The sequence below is a fragment of the Aricia agestis genome, chromosome Z, assembly GCF_905147365.1.
Source record: "Aricia agestis chromosome Z, ilAriAges1.1, whole genome shotgun sequence".
NCBI lineage: Eukaryota > Metazoa > Arthropoda > Insecta > Lepidoptera > Lycaenidae > Aricia > Aricia agestis.
In genome coordinates this window covers 3,639,780-3,659,997 of record NC_056428.1, presented here as the reverse complement: position 1 = coordinate 3,659,997, position 20,218 = coordinate 3,639,780, and the positions used below count along the sequence as shown (strand labels likewise).

Genomic DNA, 20,218 nt, shown 5'->3' with positions numbered 1-20,218 from the left:
TAATTAATAGTAACTAATATGACTGTTATATATAAAACTAACAATAGATCATCTTCCCTCATCTAGCAATAATTGTAATGATTTTTTAAATAATACCAGTAATAAATTGTCAATAAGTCATTGTTAATTAAGCATAATAATAATCAACTTATAGATAAATCCTGTCAATTTCGCCTCTAAAATGCTACAATATTATGACGTAACAAAAAGTCTATTTAGTTTTGTTGCGTATTCTAAAATGATCCTTATTACCTCAATCGTGGGAATAGCAGACAATAAATTTTCAATTGTTATGCGGCAGCCATCTGCTACTTAGGAATTGATGAGTTATGCTGTTGCAACAGCATGAATGTTGGCATAAAAATCAAAAAGAGTAGTATAACATTACAAATACAGTATTTTAGAACATTCCTCATGTAAAATATCGGCTTATACTTTAAGAATATGGTCTGTGATCTCGGTAATTTTAAAGGCATTGTATGCTTGGTGCAATAAAATTTTCAATTATTTATTTAGCTTTTTAATCACTCCTCAGAGTATGAGATTGAGGCCCCGTTTCATCAAGCAATGTTAAATGAATAATGGCTTGTAAAATCAATTGACGGCCTGTTAGAGCTATCGAGCGTTCCAACATGCGCTAATGTCTTGACTCGTCAAATCACTTATCATAGTATTAAATTTAATTCCTGTTCTAAAGCGGGAATAATATTTAATACTATGTTTGTCCATTTTGGACACACATAATTAAAAAAGTTTTATCCTATTTGACCTTAGATAATAATGTTAAGGTAATGCAAACTTAAAAACATTATCCATTGCTTCTTACAGTTTTATTTTTTATGCAAAAAACTAACATTTAACACTAGAGATGTAAAAACAATATTGATTTATTCCTTGTTCTTTTCTGAAGTTTTCCTTGATCTGAAACAAAAAAGTTTTATTAATAAGTACATTAAATTTTTATTGAAATAATAATACAGTGGTTAAATTAACTGATGATCAAATTTCGCAGTCATCATAATATAGATATCCTATGAATATATTCTCAGAGACGCTCATTATTATCAATAGAAAAAGTTTGTTAATGCATCAAAATGGATACCCAACCATGAAACCACCAATGAAATTTTCCAAACACATAGAGATCACGGGCACAGAATATATATTAGTAGTACCAACAGCCCCGTTTAAAAAAATAACAACTCATGCTACGATACCATAAAGTTCAAATTCCGACCGCGCAGTGCTAGGTGCCTACAATTATATTTGCCTACTTGTGCGCTCTCTTTAAGGTACCCTTTCTGACGAAATCAAGATTGTCACCTTTTAGAAAATAAAATAATCTTCTTTTTGCTACTATAGTTTGTGCGTTCTAAGATGATATGGGTGACAGTTTTCATGTTCCTTGCTACGGGTTTTTTTTACAAGAAAACAAAAAAAAACAAAATGTAATAAATTATATTCCATCTACAAAAACAAATGTTTCCTATAAGTGTAACAGAGACTATATAATAGCAAACTTTTTTATAGTAATAATCAAATTTTAGTAACCCATAGATTTTATAACAGTTTTATATTCGATTATAGTGTAGGAGCTGGTCAGGAATTTTTTACAACTTAAACATAGTAACTTGTGTTTATTTATGTGTAGTATGCGGTTTGTTTGTAACAAATTGGTTTATTTGCTATGTTTGTGTATTTTTTTATCTTTTTTTGTATTTTAAAGTCTTAAATAACTTCATGGAAATATTTCTTTGACTTTTTTCAATTGTTCATATTTATCAGATTAATAATGATTCTGTCACAGCGGTTAAATCAGTACGTAGATATATGCGACGAAAAAATCTTGCGCGCGCGTCACCGCTCGCTTGTGAGTCTCTTGTGATTTGCCCCTTTAAAGGGGTACGTACAGTTCCATACCTAAACGCGCAAGTGGGACAGGCCTGCCACGGGAAAGAACACAATATTATGATAATTAATATCGCGGGAAAACACGGTAAAAGCGACAAGGCATTTTTTACTAATCATGTGCCTTACATGGCTCCTATAAATCACGTAGACTTAAATATTTTATTATAGCGGTCCTTGTGATACAGACTAGAGACAGACAGACAGCCAGACAGTGAAGTTTTAGTATTAGGGTTTCGTTTTTACCCTTTGGGTACGGAACCTTGAAAAACATTATGTAAGACGGCCGACGGGGACGGCCCCTTAGATGATAAATTTTAGTGTTCAATATTATTGACTGTCTGGGGTGGACGCGCCCGTCTTTCAGTCTTATTGTCAAATAAATTGTTCAATCATATTGCACAATAAAATTGATCGTCTGGAGGCCCACTAAGTAACATACCTAGTAGCGCTGCCGGTCGCCGAAGGCCGCCTGCCGCGTCGGGGCGTGGTCACCTCCGCCACCACCGGAGACCCTTCACGACTGTCCGCTGCCGATTTCTGGAGAATAAAGTTAAAACATCAATACCGATTATCGGCTGACCGTTGCTGACTTCTGCGGAATAATATCGTTAAATCCCGACTACGTCAATTACATAGCCATATTGAATTGTTGAAATTGTTACTTTAGTCAGGCCTGTCTTACTCGCGCCTTTAGGTATCGAACTGTAAGTACCCCTTTAAAGAGGCAGATCACAAGGGACTCACAAGCGAGCGGTGACGCGCGCGCAAGATTTTTTCGTCGCATATATCTACGTACTGATTTAACCGCTGTGACAGAATCATTGTTAATCTGATAAATATGAACAATTGAAAAAAGTCAAAGAAATATTTCAATAAAGTAATTTAAGACTTTAAAATACAAAAAAAGATAAAAAAAATACACAAACATAGCAAATAAACCAATTTGTTACAAACAAACCGCATACTACACATAAATAAACACAAGTTACTATGTTTAAGTTGTAAAAAATTCCGGACCAGCTCCTACACTATAATCGAATATAAAACTATTATAAAATATACGTTGGGATACTAAAATTTGATTATTACTATAAAAAAGTATGCTATTAGTAGCTTTAGTAATTACAAGAAGATTATTTTATTTTCTAAAAGGTGACAATCTTGATTTCGTCAGAAAGGGTACCTCTTACGTGATAGAAAGAGAGCGCACATGTAGGCAAATATAATTGTAGGCACCTAGCACTGGGCGGTCGGAATTTGAACTTTATAGTATCGCAGCAAAAGTTGTTATTTTTTTAAACGGGTTTCACGAGTTGGACTTCTGTTGGTACTACTAATATATATTCTGTGCTTTAGTTCTGATTTTATATCACATTTGGTTTATAACACGCTTTTATAAGCTTGTGTGTAAGGGAATCTTTGATAACGATTTTTACCTACCTCTAGACTAGTCTAATTAATTCTAAACTCTGCATACGTATTAAGAGCCAATAACAATGCAATTACTTGTTAATTTTTTTGTTTTTTATTTAAATGCGTGTCTTTTTTTTTTTTTCCAATATTATTTTTTATGTCAGTAATTTTCTAGTACCTGGTCAGTGGAGGTCCGTCGCGTGGGTGTGTGTAACGCGGTGACCGCGCGGTTGAACGACGCGCGACGACCACGACTCGCGGGGGAACTCACTTCGGGACTCGCCGCTGTAAACGTTTGAAATAAAGGTTAAGCATTGAATAATTGAAATAAATTGAAATATGAGAAAGTAGAAGGCGCCATAGTCTAAGGAAATATAGTATGTCTAGTCTCTGAAGGTGCGAAGGCTCTACTCTATGTCTATGCAAAGATTCATCAAAGTCCTGCCCTGTAGTTGGAAACAAACAAACTTTGCATCTTTATAATTTAGTAAGTATGTATAGATGTTGCGGATAGAAGAAGCCGACATTTAGCGCTTTAGCAACATAATATTCGCATCCGAGTAGATGAGATGTGGGGATATAAGTAGATGCGATCCCGACCGCATTTATTCAAGTGCACGACGACCTCAAGTCGAGACAAATATGGCCAATCACATACATGCCATGCCATGTCATGCCATGCCATGTCACATACATGCCATGTCAGGCCAAATACATGTTTGAATTGGGTGCTTCAGCGCATTCGACCTCTCGTTTCTTATAAGTCCATGAGTTAAGCATACGTACCGACATCCTCTGATATTCTACGCGTGGCTCGCAGGGGTTTCGCCACTACTTTAGTTTCCGAAGCGGCCCGTGAAGACCGCGCCGCTGGAAAAAAAATAATTAGAATATTAAGGGTGATGCCAAACCAGCGTGAGTTGTGAGTCGCAGAATTTCGGCTGGCAGAAATTCAGTTTCATACAAAAGTCCTGTTTGATTCACACGAGCGTAATTTTGTGAGTCATGATTTGTATGAAAAGATATTTGCGCGACCGTAATTTTCTAACTCACAAATTAAGCTCGTTTTCACAGTATAGCAATATGACATATCCCTACAGTAGTGAAACGAATGTACTTGCGCAGAGCAACGGAGGGGTACCCGCGGGGAAGCGGGCGGCGCGGGCCCGCGTACACAAACTCGCGGAGTTTGTGTACCTGCGCCCACAGGGGTGACGTTGGCGCGTTGTCTACGAATTTTGTGTTGTAAAACGATAACTTATCTTATAAACAATGGGATATTATAATAAATGTTCAGTGTACGGATGTAAATCTGATTCAAAAAACAAAAACGATTTAAATTTTCATAAATATCGGCTCACAGTTTACACTAATATTGTGCTGGCCTTGGCGGCATGTATTTGCATCTCTGTTTTATTGTTTACGTTGTAAGAAGTGTAACAAGGAGAGAAACAATATGGAATAAATTAAAAATCTGTCAAATACCCTGTTACATACTAATTAGTACCTACCTACCCAGGTACACATATCAAGTGTAACATACCGCGCCCTTACCGCGCACGTAATAAGAGTTTTGAAGTGCTTCTGTTACACCTGACGTGTGATTAATTAATTATTGGATATTTTATATATTCGAAATTTCGAATACGTCTACATTATTTTAATCCTTCGATCGTGATTCGTGGATCCTTGGAAATCTATTGTTATTCTATTGTGTCTCGCTCACCGGTGAGCTTATGGGGCTTGATAGGTTAATTAATTTTTAAAATAGAGAATTAAAATCATCTAAAAATAAAGTTTCACGTAAATATCTGGCAGTACGACATAATATGTACGATTTATCTACCGGCTCAAAAATTTCCTTTCCACTCCGGTCAAGACCTTGCTGGTCCAGTCCCTTATCTTTCCTATAATTAACTATGGTGACCTGTGCTGTTTAGATCTTAATGCCGACAAACTCGATAAACTCGACCGATTGTTTAATAATTGCCTCCCATTCATATTCAACCTTCGAAAATACGACCATGTTTCTTCGTATCGCTCCAAGCTACACTGGTTACCAGTACGTCATCGCCGCTCCGTGCGAGCGCTATGTGTGCTATATTCTCTGCTGCATCATCCCCATACTCCCGAATATCTCGCCCCTCACTTTCAATACCGTTGCAGCAGGCACGATATTTTTATCGATACCTCCGATCCACTTCAAATCAACTTTTAAGTTGCCCTTCTTACAAGTCAAGTTCCGTCCACTCTTCTTTTAATATCCAGGCTATTCTCCTCTAGAACGCTCTTCCTCCGGAAATCAGGATGTCAAAAACCAGAGATACTTTTAAACGCAGGGTACGTGAGTTTTACTTGAAACAGTTGGCAGACTCTTAGTTTTCATAATTTATGGCATAAATTAATATTTATAATATTTTAGCAACATCATTGATCAACTATATATTATTATAATATAGTTATTATATAATAATATATAACGTATGGTTATTGGTTTTATTTATATATAATTTTATGTGTGATAATATGTATATTATACAATATATATTTTATAAGTATAATATATATTTATTATTTTTTTCTGTCTTTTTCTCTTTCAACTCGACTGGCACCTATACAACTTTGTCCTTGTACCGCCCAAAGGTTGACTGGTAGATAATGCCATACGGCATTAAGTCCACCTTTTTACCTATATGTGCATAAAGTTTTTAAAATAAATAAATATATAAATATAACACGCTGATTAAACAGATTAAATGATAACTTTTGCATCACAAGCACAATATTTTATTTTTATTTTATTTCCCGTTTCGTGGCAACCCTGGCATATCCGCTCGGTACCTGTCATCGGTGGCGGCATCGTGCGACGTCAAAGGCGTTTCGTTACTGTAGGGACTAATATTGCTATACTGTGTCGTTTTCAGTTTACGGCTTCACACATATTATGAATTTATGACACACAGATCAAATGCCAAATGAGCAGGTCTACTAAAATAAAAAATATATTGACCAAATTTGAATGTAATTTTCTAAGTCGGTTAGAAAATAAAATTTACCAAAATTCCAAATCAACCAATTTTCCTACTTGGCTAGGAAATAAAATAGGCTTGATGATTTTCTTTCTTGTTGGTTATTAAAGGACATCTCAAAAATAGAAACATTGGTGAAAAACTTTGTCAGCTTGAAAACTTTCTAAGATATTACAAATAAAAAATCACTTAGTATAGAAGTTTGTAAATAAAGGTGCAGCCATACTCACGTTTAGTTTTAGAAGCCGAGGAGTCGGGAGATCGCGTTCCGTCAGTGTCCACCGACCCTATGTTAGTGCAACGTTATTTAGAAATGCAAAAAAGGAAAAGCTCGGAATAGGCTTAGTCTAGTATTATTAGCAGAGATCGGAATTTGGTGTGTGAAAATACCTAAAGTTTGCAGCGGGACATAATATGGAGCTGTTACAACCACTTAAGTTAAACCAATTTTGGATTTTACCGGTTCAGTTTTGTATTTTTTTTAACATGTTCCTTACCTTTGAAACACCGAACTATAAACATTTACAAGCTGCTTATACAGTTCTAAATTAATTTTTTAGCCTCAATTTTTCTTTGTCGTCCAAACACAGAATTTTACATGTCTGCAAAATGCTAATGTGGTTTTAATCTTTTTTTGACCTGTATCTTAAGTCATAGAATACCTAATGTTCTATGAGAGTGTTAAATTCCGACTTGTTACTATTGTAACAAGTCGGAAGTAAAAACGGAGCGACGCTATTAAATTGAACGCTGCGCTTACATGCACGAAAATGTTCGTTTTCCTTGCATCAATCTATAGCAAAACTTTTTAACATAAGATACAGGTCAAAAAAAGATTAAAACCACATTAGCATTTTGCAGACATGTAAAATTCTGTGTTTGGCCGACAAAGAAAAATTGAGGCTAAAAAATTAATTTAGAACTGTATAAGCAGCTTGTAAATGTTTATAGTTCGGTGTTTCAAAGGTAAGGAACATGTTAAAAAAAATACAAAAATGAACCGGTAAAATCCAAAACCGGTTTAACTTAAGTGGTTGTAACAGCTCCATATTATGTCCCGCTGCAAACTTTAGGTATTTTCACACACCCAATTCCGATCTCTGATTATTAGCAACAAATAGACAGAATTTGTAAGATGGCAAATCACTACATGCGTTAGTGGTTAACCGTTAAGGTTTTTTTGTAACTTATTTTAGTGGTTTCACACAACAGGCCTAATTTATATTGGCTTGTATTGTTGTTATACAGGATGTAACAAAACTAAGCGATAATACTTTAGGGTGTGTATGTGTCCCTTTTGTAGAGTTCACTGTGAAAGTAACAGCGCTAAAAGAATTACCTTTGACTTGATTTTTCTAATGCGGGCTCCACACTCGCAGCGCGAAGGCCGCGTAGGCCACGAACCGCAAGTGTGGAGGGTTTCGCGGCTTCGCGTTCGCGCTTCGCGGCTTTCCCCGTCCGGTGTTGTTTTTTTGGCCGCGATTGGGCTCGCGAAGCGCGAACGCGAACATCATCCACACTCGCTTTTATTTGGAGTCGCACACGATGTCAGAGCAGCAGCAACAGTGTCTTCAACATCCATTTTACTCAAATACGCGACCGTAAATGCGTAGATTGCGAGTGTAAAGGGCCGTATTTGTTCGCGTCGTGTTCACGGCGCGTAGCACCCGTGAATCGCGGCCGCAATTCGCGCCGCGAGTGTGGAGAGGGCTTATGATAAATGAATGATGAATTTACCCATACAAAAATTAAAAAAAAATAACTCAACGCTGCTACTTGCATAGTTAACTGTATTTATGAGACTGCAAACGCACCTAAATTATTATCACTTTATTTTTATTTTACACCCTTTGTATAGAATAGCAGTACAACATGCTTGCGTAGTGACATGATAAGCTTCATACAAAATGTGACAGTTGTTATATTACGTTTCATTTGGTAAATAAATAATAAAAAATGCTATACAAATATCTTCTCTCTCTGTCTAACCTTCATCATCATCAGGCGCGTTGTCGGCCGGCGTGGCGGGGCGAGATGATCGTCGTGTCTGAGGACTCCGAGGTTCCAGCCACGAGTCTAGTACTGCTTTCTGATGACGCGTCAGTCTGAAATTGTAATATTGAATATTGATATAAGATGGTGCTCTGTACTAAATAAGTGTTCTCATCAAGTTTTTGAAGATTTTTCACCTCCCTTTGTAAAGTGGTAACGTTTTATAAACCAAAACCCACTTACGTAATACTCGATCGATATCTTATACATTTTATTTCGTAACAGTATTATAGTATTGACAGTCCAGTTTTGGTTTCAAACAACCTTTTCAGAGCTTTACGAATATTCACTTTGGTAAATCAATATAATATATTTATTGTTTATGATATAAATAAATTGGCAAAGTTTACCTTCTCGCGGTAGAATATTCATTGAGGATATCCTGCGTATTATCTTTAGATGCCTCCTCTGTAGTAGTTTCTGGTATCACAGAGAGGTCAGTTTTGGTACTCAATATAGATTTCCTTCCCTTCCTTATCGGTGCAGCCTTTACTTCTTCTACTGCACTCTTGTTAGATTTTGTCGAACTATCCGATACTACACTGGCATTATCGTCGTCCTTTTTACTCTTACGAGTAGATCTTTTCGGTGTTACTACTTCCTCCGTGACTTCCTCTTCAATCTTTGACTCGGATAGTTCTTTAGACGCTCTCCGGGTGAGAATTCTTCTCACTTCTGAGCTTGGCGTTTTAGCTCTTCGTCTTGTGTTTGGTGTGCTTTCTTCTTCTTTTGTTTCTGGTGTAATTTGAGCTTCAGTGATAGACTGCGAGCGTTTTCTTGTCATTGGAGTCCTAGGTTCATCCTTTTCTACGGGACCTTTTGATTTATTAGAAGACGTCGAAATACTCCGCTTCCTTGTTCGCGACTTTTTAACTTCTTCCTGTTGTGTTTCTAACTCATTTTCTTTTGTGGTTTCTTCTGTTACTTCCATCTTGTCTTTTATTTCTTCCGGTGCTACGTTCTCTTCTTTTTCTTTTGTTGCAACGTCTTCTGCAACTTCCATGTTGTCTTTCTTTTCTTGAGATGCATCTTTGGTAGTTTGTATATCTTCATCTGTTTTAGGTTGTGCAGATTGTATTGGTTCTATTGGATCATCCGTTGTTTTTCTCTCTTCTATTGTTAGGGTTTTAGAAGTTTTTTCTGTAAAAAACGGAATTAATTAAGTATTGAGATTACCAATAGTTTAACACTAATTATAAAATTTATTATTTAATTATAAAATTTCAAATTAAATACATAATATTACTAACCGCTTGATGTAACTACTTGATCTTGTTCGACAATTTCTTTCTGTGTTTGACTAGGCATAACAATATTACTTTCTTTTTCGCTTTCTTTTAATCTTTCTTTACCTACAGTCTCTATTTCTGATTTTTCTTTAATATTACTTTCATTTTCGCTTTCTTTTAATCTTTCTTTATCTACGGTCTCTATTTCTGATTTTTCACCTATAGTTTGTTCACTAGTTTCAATTTCCTTTTTATTTTCTGTCTGAATTTCTTTAGTTTCTTGTTCTACGACTACTTGTTGCTCTTTGTCACTTACAACATTAGCTGTTTGCGTATTTTTGTCTTCACTTTCTTTGTCATCATTATCTTTTCTATTTTGTGCCGTTTCTGCGTTTTCAACTTTTTCATCTGAATAATTAAGATTTACAGACTGATCAGATTCAATAACAGAGTTATCATCAGTAAGCATAGACAAGTGACCTTGATTCAAAGGATCAATACAGCTAGCATCTACCCCTAGTATTTCATCTACAGCAGCTTGCGTATTTAATTCATATACTTTTTCTACTTCGTTGGCCACTTGTTTATCCTCTTCTTGTGTTGCTGTTTCAGCATGTTTAGCTTCAATAAAAACAGATTGTGTTTCTACTAGCTTTTCTTCTTGCACTGGAATATTTTGAGCATTTTCAGTTTCAGCCGGCACGTCTGATGATGGTTCATCAATTTCTAATTTTCCACCTGAATCCGAATCATCTGAATCAACTATAGATATAACTTCCATATTCTCTTCAGAGCCTTCTGAATCCTGAGGAATAAATTAAACAAATTAAATAGTAATATTAATAGTACTCACAAAAATTTGAGTCTGAGAAATTAATTAAAAACAATACGACCACGTCTTTTTGTCAAAATTTTCTGTTTGCTTTAATTGTGTAAGTGCAAATAAAAATGCATAATTTTTCTAGTATAACTGCAAAATGACTTACATCGTCTTCTGTAGTAGTATTTTCTGAACTTTCATTTGATTCTTCTTCCTCCTCGGCCATTTCTTCATCAGAATCGGTTGCAGCTCGACATTCATCCTCAGACATTTCACCTTCAATCTCATTTATTTCTCGCTCGATTTCCACAATTTTCTCCTTCTCCTTCTGTATAACTTTGGCTGACTCTGATTTCCAGTTCTTACTAACATCTACTTCGCTGTCGCTGGTCATGATATTGGAATTCTCAATACCAACAGTTTTTGAGTCTTCAGATATAACACTGCTATCATAGCTACCAAGCACCGATTTTCCAAATCCAGTCTCGTTGATAGATTTGATATTGAAACTTGGGACTTCCTGCTCCTTCTCTTGACTGCTAGTTTCAGCGACGCTACTTTCACAACTCTTTAGCACAGATTTACCAAAATTATCACTGATTGTACCGAACGAAGGCAATTTAGAGGTGCCAGTATTCACACTCTCTTCAACCTTTTTTTCGTAAGTAAAACTCGACGAAGATACTTCCATACTACTGTGGTAGGTTCGTAGAACAGATTTTTCCATTTTAGAAAAGTTGTAATTGATTGTCGTGAAATCTGGTAGCTTTGCGCTGTTGTCACTTTCCTCGTTTTTCGACGTTTCTGTGGAGACTATACTGTCTGAGGGACTTTGGAGAACTGATTTATTAACTATTGGCGAGAATGTAACATCTAAAAGACTCGTGGCAGTGCCACTCGCTTTCATAGGAGTGCATTCTATGGCGTTATTTTCTTCGGCTGGATCCGAGTCCGTCTTTTCCGTTTGCTTGGATTTGGCGAATGTGTTGTGTTCTAGCACCATTCTGGAGAGTGATTTTCTAGTACGCGCAGCTTGATCTTTCTTCGGTGACATCATTTTTTCGGGTGTTTTAGACCTGCTTCTGTGAGTTGAAAAAGAATTATGAATTAATATTATGCCATGTTAGAGGAAATAATATTAACAAAATGTGAGGTGTTTCTAACAAACTTATGAAAAGTAATGTTCTCTAAAGATATCTCACTTCAAGCTTCGTGGGCTCTGTGGTTGTTCAACAACTACTTCGACCTCTGGCGTGCGGGATCGGCTCCTGCGAAGAGTGTAATATTTAGTATAATGTTCTTCTTCTTCTGGCGTAAGGCCCATCGTTTACAGTTAACAGTATATACTGATTGCCGTGCAGTGACTAGGCACGGGTGATGAGTGATGACTTCATGCGATCATGCAAATACAAGTTATAATAAAACATAATTATTATTATGAGAACAATCAAATACATATAAAGCAGAATATGTTTGTGAATAATGTTTATCAATATCATTTTATTGACATGTTTGACACTGCTTTTTTTAATCAAGCTTTAGTGCCTAAACAGCTTTAAGAATAATGTGTGAGTTGTGACACACAATTGTTCACGAAACGATTTTGGATAGTGAACACGCCATTTTGATTGATAGACGTGAATGACCTGCTTTATGACATTGATTCAAATGCAGGTGGCGTACCTACATCCGATATTTGGTTGGGCTAAGTCAAGAAAACTTTGTTGTCATGTGTCAGTTACGCTTGACATAACCCGACAAGAGCCCCTACCCAAGACCTTTTATTTTTCGCTTCTTTATAGAATCGCCAATCAAAATGTATGACAGTGACACAATTGTTCGATAATTATAAAGTTAACGTTCGACTGATTTCATGTCAATTCCATACATTTTGATCGGCGATTCTATAAAGAAGCGATAAAAAGAAAACGTCTTGGCTAAGGGCTCGGTTTACGTAAGTCCGCCATCTGCCTATGAATTACTTTCTCTGATAGTACAACTCACCTTAAACTCCGCCGTGTCGGCGAAGCCTGCGCCTCCTTAGTGGGGGACTCCGCTATGGCCTCCAGCCGGGGCAATTCCATCACGCTTACCACTCGCTCCGGAGTGCGAGATCTACTCCTAAAGATAATTATAATTATTATTAAATAAGACAGTTATTAAAATCTTACCTAAGGTCCAATTTCACCTACGTCCGTTGTTAACAGCTTGTTAAAATGTCATATCTTCCTTTCATTTATACAAAAAATGATATCAATTCAATCGTTATCCTTAATAGTCGTTGGTGAATTTGGGCCTTATGACCCGGCCATTACTTAGGTCCACATTTTGCTTATTTTATTATTTTTATTTCTTAGGAAAACTTACAGCTATTATTATAAATTAACATTCCAAAGTGATAATGCGCATAGAAATTTTCGTAATTTTTCGGCAACGGTCGTATTTCCCGAGCGTCGGAGACGTCCCTGCAAGCGCTGTTTTTAAACTTAACGCAAATATTTGATTAATTTGGGAGTACTGTAAAAGTTTTCGCAAATAGTTGAAAATGAAAGTGTACAAATGATTTGAATCATTCAGTACCTGAGTATTCTTGGCACAGTGAGAGCTGATGGCGGATGTGGTTCACTGTCCTCCTTGGCTAACTCCGGTATCGGCGCCAGCGCCTTAGGACTGAGCTCTGGGGTACGAGACCTGCTTCTGTGTACAAACGATTTGAATATAACGGTAGCAAGAGACAATTTGTCTTTGTCTCTTTTACACGCGCACGAATATTAGTATGGATTTCGTTTCCACAGGTATATAATAGCAGTGTAATAGAAATATAATTATTGCTTGTCCGCGACCAGACTATAGCTCTCTAACTGCCGCACTCAGAGTGGAACATTAATTCCTTAAATGTAATAAATTTAAAAAATTGACATAAGCCTAATACATAATCTGTCAAACTCTTCATTAAATTGAAGGTTAATCATAATCAAATGTCTCTGAGTACGGCGGTTAGGCACTATATTTTACCTTATCTCACTTTGTTTAGATGTTAATAATATAAGCAAACATTTAATAAACTAGAATACTAGATTATAAAGTCACGGGAAATTGTTTATTTTAACATACTTCTAGATTATAATATGAGGATATTATTACAAAAATATCAATAAGATATACATAAATAAACAAGAAAATATCTATAAAATAAAACAAAATTATTCAATTAACATCATACCTTGTACCCCTTATAGGTCTGAGCGGTGTGACGATAGGCGAGTCTACCCGCTCGGGGGTCATGACACGTCTGTTACTTGGAGTTTCTGGCTGATTACTGAAATATAACATTGAAAATAAAAACAAACTTGGTATGTATCATCAAGGAAATTGAGAACGCAATTTACAGGTTAATCCTTTTTTTTAAAGACGGGAAATGCGCTTAAGCACCCCCGGCGGCACTGGGGAAGGACCTCCGAGGTATGTGGGACTCGCTGCGGCCGAGAAGAGGGTAAGTTGGCCGCAGCAGCTCTACCCACTAAAACCTGTCCGTGACTTCTCCTCCGCTTTGTGCTAGGCCGCTGGACCCATCTGAGACGAAAACTGCAGCGGCCCAGTTAGCGGCGCGGCGTCTGCTTCCAGCGCAGCTTCTCCGCGCGACATTCTGCTGTCGCTTACTCCGCAAGAGCTGCCCAAGGCACTGGGCGCTCTAACAGGTATAATATAATAATAATAATATCTATGGACGCTTCACACCACGTCAGTCTGGCCCCGTGCTAAGTACCTAAAGGACTTGTGTTACAGGTACCAGACAACGGAAATATATTTAATACTTTTATACTATACATATATTTGAGATTTTTATGATATCATACACATATTTAATACACATCCAGAGCCGGGAACATTGAAAACTTTTTGTTCCGTCAGCGGGATTCGAACCCGCGACCCCCTGCTTGAGTTACCAACGCGCTCACCACTGAGCCACAGAGGTTAAACCATAGGTTCTCAACGTGGGCGATAACGCCCCCTTGCGGGCGTTTGAGACTTTCGGGGGAGCAGTAGAAGATCCAGAACAAGTTAGGAGGCATGGAGATGGCGCAGATGGGGCGTAGATAGATTAAAAAATATAGTCTAAAAAGGCAAAATAATACACGCTAATCACGTACTAAAGTAAAAAATCGTTAAATTTTTGTTAATTTTATTCATTTTTATCATTGTAATCATTTTTATCACGTGTGCACGTATTTTGGCAGGACGAGCAATGTATTAAATGGCAATAGCTGTTTTAAATTCGCCACAGATGGTAGGTAAAATTAAAATGGGGGCTCTAGAAAAAAACATTCTTAATGTGTTTAACATTCTCGACGTGGTGAGCAAAATAAGGTTGAGAAACTATGGGTTAAACCTATAAGTCTTTACGTAACTGAGTTACCCAAGCAGTATTGTCCTCAAAGGTTTAATAGTTAAAACTTAAACTTAAGACCACCATCATATTATTTATTAGCCAGTTGTTTAGCTTTGTTAGCCAGTGTCAGTTAAATATCACACAATCGGAAACCTATATAAAAACGACTTATCAACCTCCAAGGTTTAAAAAAAAATCTATCTTATTAGTAGGTGAAAAACAATAACCCTTTTAAATAATATGGTAAAAATAAACATACCTCAATAATCTATCTTGACTTCGTCTGATACTTCGCCTGCCCTGTGGAGTCTTTGGTACGAAGCTCTGTTTCGGTTCATCATCTCCGGAATCGTGTTGTGGCGATCGCAGAGAACGCTGTGGCGACGAAGTCTGTGGGGTATACGACGAACGTTCTGGCGAATGCGACGAGCGTTGTAGCGATTCAACCGGTTGTGGTGACACAGACAAGCGTTGCAGCGACTCTGTGGCTGGTTGTGGCGACCGCCTGTGGCGAGGGTGGCGCGGATTCAACAGGGTCACGGATATGTCTGCAATGCTTTCAATTGACATGCTCGGATCTTCCGACAGACTGCTGTTAACCGATATCGATAGAGACTTCCTGAAAAAAATGAAGATATGATTAAATCGATTTTTAAATTTGATTTGATATAAGAACCAATTTTTGAAAAATTCTATAATTAGTCACTTAAAATAAATAAAAAATCTCTTTAAATAATTAGCAATGGATCTGATTTTTTCTCTATATATTAGGAATATAAAAATGTATATTAATGTGTATACAATATTTTGGTTTAAACCATTGGGTTTTTGCACGTATCTTACCTTGCGCGGACAGTATCTTTCAACGTCTTTCTCGGTTTGATATCTTCGACAGCAAACTTTTTCGGTGGCGACATGTCATTTTCAGGCTGTAATAAAATAACGCTTATAGTTTTAATTCATACTTTATCTATATGCCAATATTTTGCGTGTCGCTTGCAACTTCGATCGTGAAAAATTCGTAAGTATACATATAACGGGAACAGACAGTTAAGCTTGAAAGAGTTACAGATAGACATTGAAACTCTTTGCCATTTTTAAAACATGTAAAAGTGAATGTAAAATTAGTACATATATAATTACATGGGCGTACCCAGGTAGGGGCAGGGGCGCCTAGAAGATAAAATAAACGATAAAATATGTCAATTTTCCTGGTAAGTGGGAATTAAAAACGTGTTACCTACTCTGCGCATAATGAAGTGTTAGAAATAAAATATCTTTTCAGACACATTCATAAAAGTAAATTTTCATTATTTTTTATTTCAATATACCAAACCGACCATCTTCTCGAAACAGGTATGCTGCCCCCCCTAGCTAAAATCCTGGGTACGCCCATGCATAATAATATAAAATTAATACAGATTACCACATATTTCTCTTCACTCTGTTGTCTCTCCTCGCTTGCCCGTTCGTCGTACACGTTTGACGCCGGTATCGGTACAGGCGATGGCGTAGATCCGGACTCCGACGCGGTCGGTATTGTGAACCTTAGGTGCCTAGAAAATACACAATAAGTTTATTTAAAGGTGATCGCACATTCATCAGTACGCGCCGCCTTTTAGAATTCGTCGTATGAAATAATAAAATAAAATACGTTTATTGCAGACTATTATAACCCATAAACATAGAGTATCTATCATAGTAATAATCTTATTCCTATGTTAGTAAAAAATACACAGTGATTTTTAATTCCTCTATTTGCCGTATTTGAAATGATGTGAAACCTCGCACGTTCGTCCGCACCGTACGCGCCGCATTTCGTGTAGGTACTATGCGGTGCGTCCGACGCGTTATGCGTACGGCGTAAACCTAGCTTTATAGTAACACTCACTTAGCGTCGCTGCAATTAGTGTGGTTGCTGGCCGTCTCCATTTCGTCGTCGCTGCCGAGGTACCGCGAGTCCGTCGGCGACATATCCCTCTCGTGCGAGTGATGACGGTTCTGGAAAAGCATAATATTATATTATGCAGAATACGGGATTACATAAATTATTCAAATCAAATTAGTTTTTTTTCAGAGTATTTTTTTTACAAAAATTTTCCGAACGTCGTTACTAAGATGCCTACTAGCTACCACCGGTTCGGCCCTTCGGGAACTAACCCGGCGAGAAGAACAGGCGTAAGAAACTCGCGGCGAAAGAAATTATATTATAGAATAAAGATTTACGGTTAATTTTGATTTATCTTAACGTAAAAAATTCAGAATGACTTATTTACAGATGTGTGATAATTCAAAAGAGACTATGGCAGAATTTCGAAAATAATGTATTTCGTTTCATTCGCGTATATTTGCCGGGACAATATTGTGTTATGAAGGGTTTTGCCTTCAAAATCTTTCGTCAAAAAGAAAATGGCCAAGTGCGAGTCGGACTCGCGCACGAAGGGTTCCGTACCATTATAGAGAAAAATTAGGCCAAAAATTGTATTTTTAGTATCCAATAGGAGCCCCCTTAATTTATTATTTTATTATTTAAAATATTATTATTAAATCAAGTACCTACCTGTGGTCATTATTGATATAGAGCAAATAAGGCCAAAAAATCACATTTGTTGTATGGGAAATATTAATTTTATTTTGTTTTTAGTATTTGTTGTTACAGCGGCAACAGATATACAATATGATCTGTGAAAATTTCAGGTCTCTAGCTATTACCTTAAAGTTTCTTGGGTTACAGCCTAAAGACACACAGACAGACAGACAGACATACGGACAGAAGGACAGACAACGAAGTCTTAGTAATAGGGTACCGTTTTTACCCTTTGGGTACGAAACCTTAAAAACGCACCTTCAATATGGGCGTATTTAATTGGTGTATGTTTTGGCCTCTAACGACATTTGTCATAAAAAAAAGTAACGCACCTTCAATATACTCTGTGGCGTAACCGGACGCAGTCTGTCACGTATCGGCGACGGCCTCAGAACAGGAAAAGGCTCTGGCATGTCCAGTAGCGCCGCCATTTGCCAATGGCAATGTTGCGCTGACTGTTGTATATTTTAGCCTGCATCGTTAATCGTCAAAAAAAGTAAAATACCTTCAATATACTCTGTGGCGTATCCGGACGCAGTCTGTCACGTATCGGCGACGGCTCCGGCATATCCAGTAACGCCGCCATTTGCCGCGACAATGTTGCGCTGACCGGCGTCGCTGTGTTGACCGTCGACTCGATTTTGGGACGTTTAGGTGGCGTACATTGTACCTCGTTTGACGATAGGTAACTGTAAAAAGTTGTGTAAATGCAGACCCATGTTAATTATAGTTTGTGCGTTTTAAGATGATATGGGTGACAGTTTTCATATTCCTTGCTACGGGTTTTTACAAGAAAATAAAAAAATCAAAATGTTATAAACTATATTCCATCTACAAAAACAAATGTTTCCTATAATTGTAAATGAATAAAAATGAAAAGTTGCTAAATGCTAACTTATTAATATAAAATTATAAATATTAACTGTAAAATAGGAGTATCAAATTATTGTTACGAAAACATTTGAAAAATGTCAGGTGCATGAAACGGAACTTATGTCATTTTTTTAAACGGGCTTTGGCCCACCACACATTCCCACCACTGTATCTCCTGTGTCGCCAGGATCGACAGCGGTATCCAACCACGAAAACCCTTTGATATGATCTCAGGGAGCCCGAGGGACATGCTAAAGCTGTTTTGAGACCCGCAACGAAATTAATCAGAAGAAGATAGGAGGAGTAGGAAGTATAGTTTTCCCTCCCCATAAAAAGCGGGAGACAACACAAAGTTGCAATGAACGAAAGCCAAAGAAAAGGAAAGCACCACGGGAATAATTAATGTTGATTATGACTACTAAGCTAGATCTAAGTTAATGTTGGAATTTCTTGTGTTACACTGTTTCCAGTAATAATTATGACAAAAACGCTTAAAGGCACGGAATTTCCTTGCGCTGTCTACGAGATCATCGTAATATGGGACTCCAGATTTACAAAGTATGTTATTAAGCATTTTAGATCTTTCGTTATGCCAGAGGTTACTCTCCCAGAGAACATGATGGGCGGTTTGTTCAAACATGTTTCCTTCGGTCGAGCACTCGCACATGGGTGATTCTACTAATTTAAATCCATAGAGTTTCGCTTTAAAATTACCATGACCGGTCAGGAATTGAGATACGCAATGATCAATATCCATCCAGTGTTTGGATAGCCGTTGACGTATATCTGGAAAAAAGTTATAAAGGTGGCGACCTTTTGTGGAGTTATCCCAACGCGTTTGCCATTCGGACATTAGGAAATGTACTGAATCATCTAAGGGTTCAAACAATCTAGCAATTTTTGGTTTATCGCGAGCGTTTAAAAAGTCCGGACTAGTAATGTTTTTATTGTGGTAGTACATAGTCGCACGACGCTGTATTTCAAGGTCTACGGGTAAAACTCCGGCTAGCACAGGTAAAGATTCGGTACTTGTGGTTCTGCAAGCTTTACACAGGAATATGAGAGCAAGACGTTGGCTTTGTAATAATTTGCAACGAGCCGCACCACCTGTCGGTCAGCCCACACGGGAGCCCCGTAGCATATAGTACCTAGGAATGTCGCTGAGTAAATTAGGTTGAGCGTTTTAAATGAGAGACCCCATGTTAAAGTGGAAATTTTGGTAAATGAATAAAACTTACGTTTAGCTTTCTCACCGGTCTGAATTATATGATCTAAAAACGAAAGTTTATTTTCTAAGTAAAACCCGAGATAACAGAGCGACTGCTTGCGTTTAACGTTAACATTGTTAAGTTTAATGCTGGGTGTCGACAAGAGGGATCCCTTCAAGAGTATAAACCTACCAGGTTTAATGCGCGGCAAAATTTAAGCGGTTGCGGTGGCCCCAGTCCGAAATTAAGTTTAAACTTTGGTTTGATTTTGTTTCAATTTCGGAACGTGAGTTAGCCTGAATAATTAGAAAACCATCATCGGCATAGCCAACTAGTATGCAAAGCGGTGGTAGGGGGAGGCATAGCAAATCGTCGAAGCCTACGTTCCACAATTTAGGCGAGAGTACGAAACCCTGTGGACAGCTGCACGTCAGGTTTTTAGCGTGAACGCAGTGACCAACGAAGTTGAAACTTAGTTAAACTGTTATAAAAGTAAGAACGTATCAAGTAGTAAATGTTTGAGTAGCACCCTCTATTTTTTAGCATGCATGGGCCACCACGCATTATCAAAAGCACTCGATATATCTAATGAGATGGCAACAGCGTATTTTGTTTCTGATAGATTAACTATTTTTCTGACTTCTAAAGCCGCATCTATAGTCGATTTCCCGGCGGTGAAACCATACTGCTGACTATGAAATTTAGG

General features: G+C 37.3%; 1 protein-coding gene across 3 annotated transcripts in view; it reads right to left on the bottom strand.

The window, feature by feature from the left end:
* Positions 1-811: 811 nt before the first annotated feature.
* Positions 812-20,218, bottom strand: part of LOC121739331 (protein ELYS-like) — a 48,451-nt gene continuing 29,044 nt past the window's right edge. For 2 of the 3 annotated variants that reach the window (XM_042131722.1, XM_042131723.1), the window contains exons 22-40: positions 17,937-18,120; positions 16,736-16,845; positions 16,271-16,400; positions 15,688-15,773; positions 15,104-15,463; positions 13,678-13,773; positions 13,035-13,151; positions 12,459-12,575; positions 11,657-11,722; positions 10,621-11,536; positions 9,847-10,439; positions 9,656-9,777; positions 8,756-9,545; positions 8,343-8,458; positions 6,584-6,640; positions 4,111-4,194; positions 3,503-3,609; positions 2,351-2,448; positions 812-921 (exon numbers count right to left, since the gene is read on the bottom strand). In XM_042131722.1, the coding sequence (XP_041987656.1) occupies positions 888-921; positions 2,351-2,448; positions 3,503-3,609; positions 4,111-4,194; positions 6,584-6,640; positions 8,343-8,458; positions 8,756-9,545; positions 9,656-9,777; positions 9,847-10,439; positions 10,621-11,536; positions 11,657-11,722; positions 12,459-12,575; positions 13,035-13,151; positions 13,678-13,773; positions 15,104-15,463; positions 15,688-15,773; positions 16,271-16,400; positions 16,736-16,845; positions 17,937-18,120 (4,183 nt within the window). In that variant the 3' untranslated portion in view covers positions 812-887. The remainder of the gene's footprint in view (positions 922-2,350; positions 2,449-3,502; positions 3,610-4,110; positions 4,195-6,583; positions 6,641-8,342; positions 8,459-8,755; positions 9,546-9,655; positions 9,778-9,846; positions 10,440-10,620; positions 11,537-11,656; positions 11,723-12,458; positions 12,576-13,034; positions 13,152-13,677; positions 13,774-15,103; positions 15,464-15,687; positions 15,774-16,270; positions 16,401-16,735; positions 16,846-17,936; positions 18,121-20,218) is intronic. The other variant, XM_042131724.1, reaches the window with a different exon arrangement.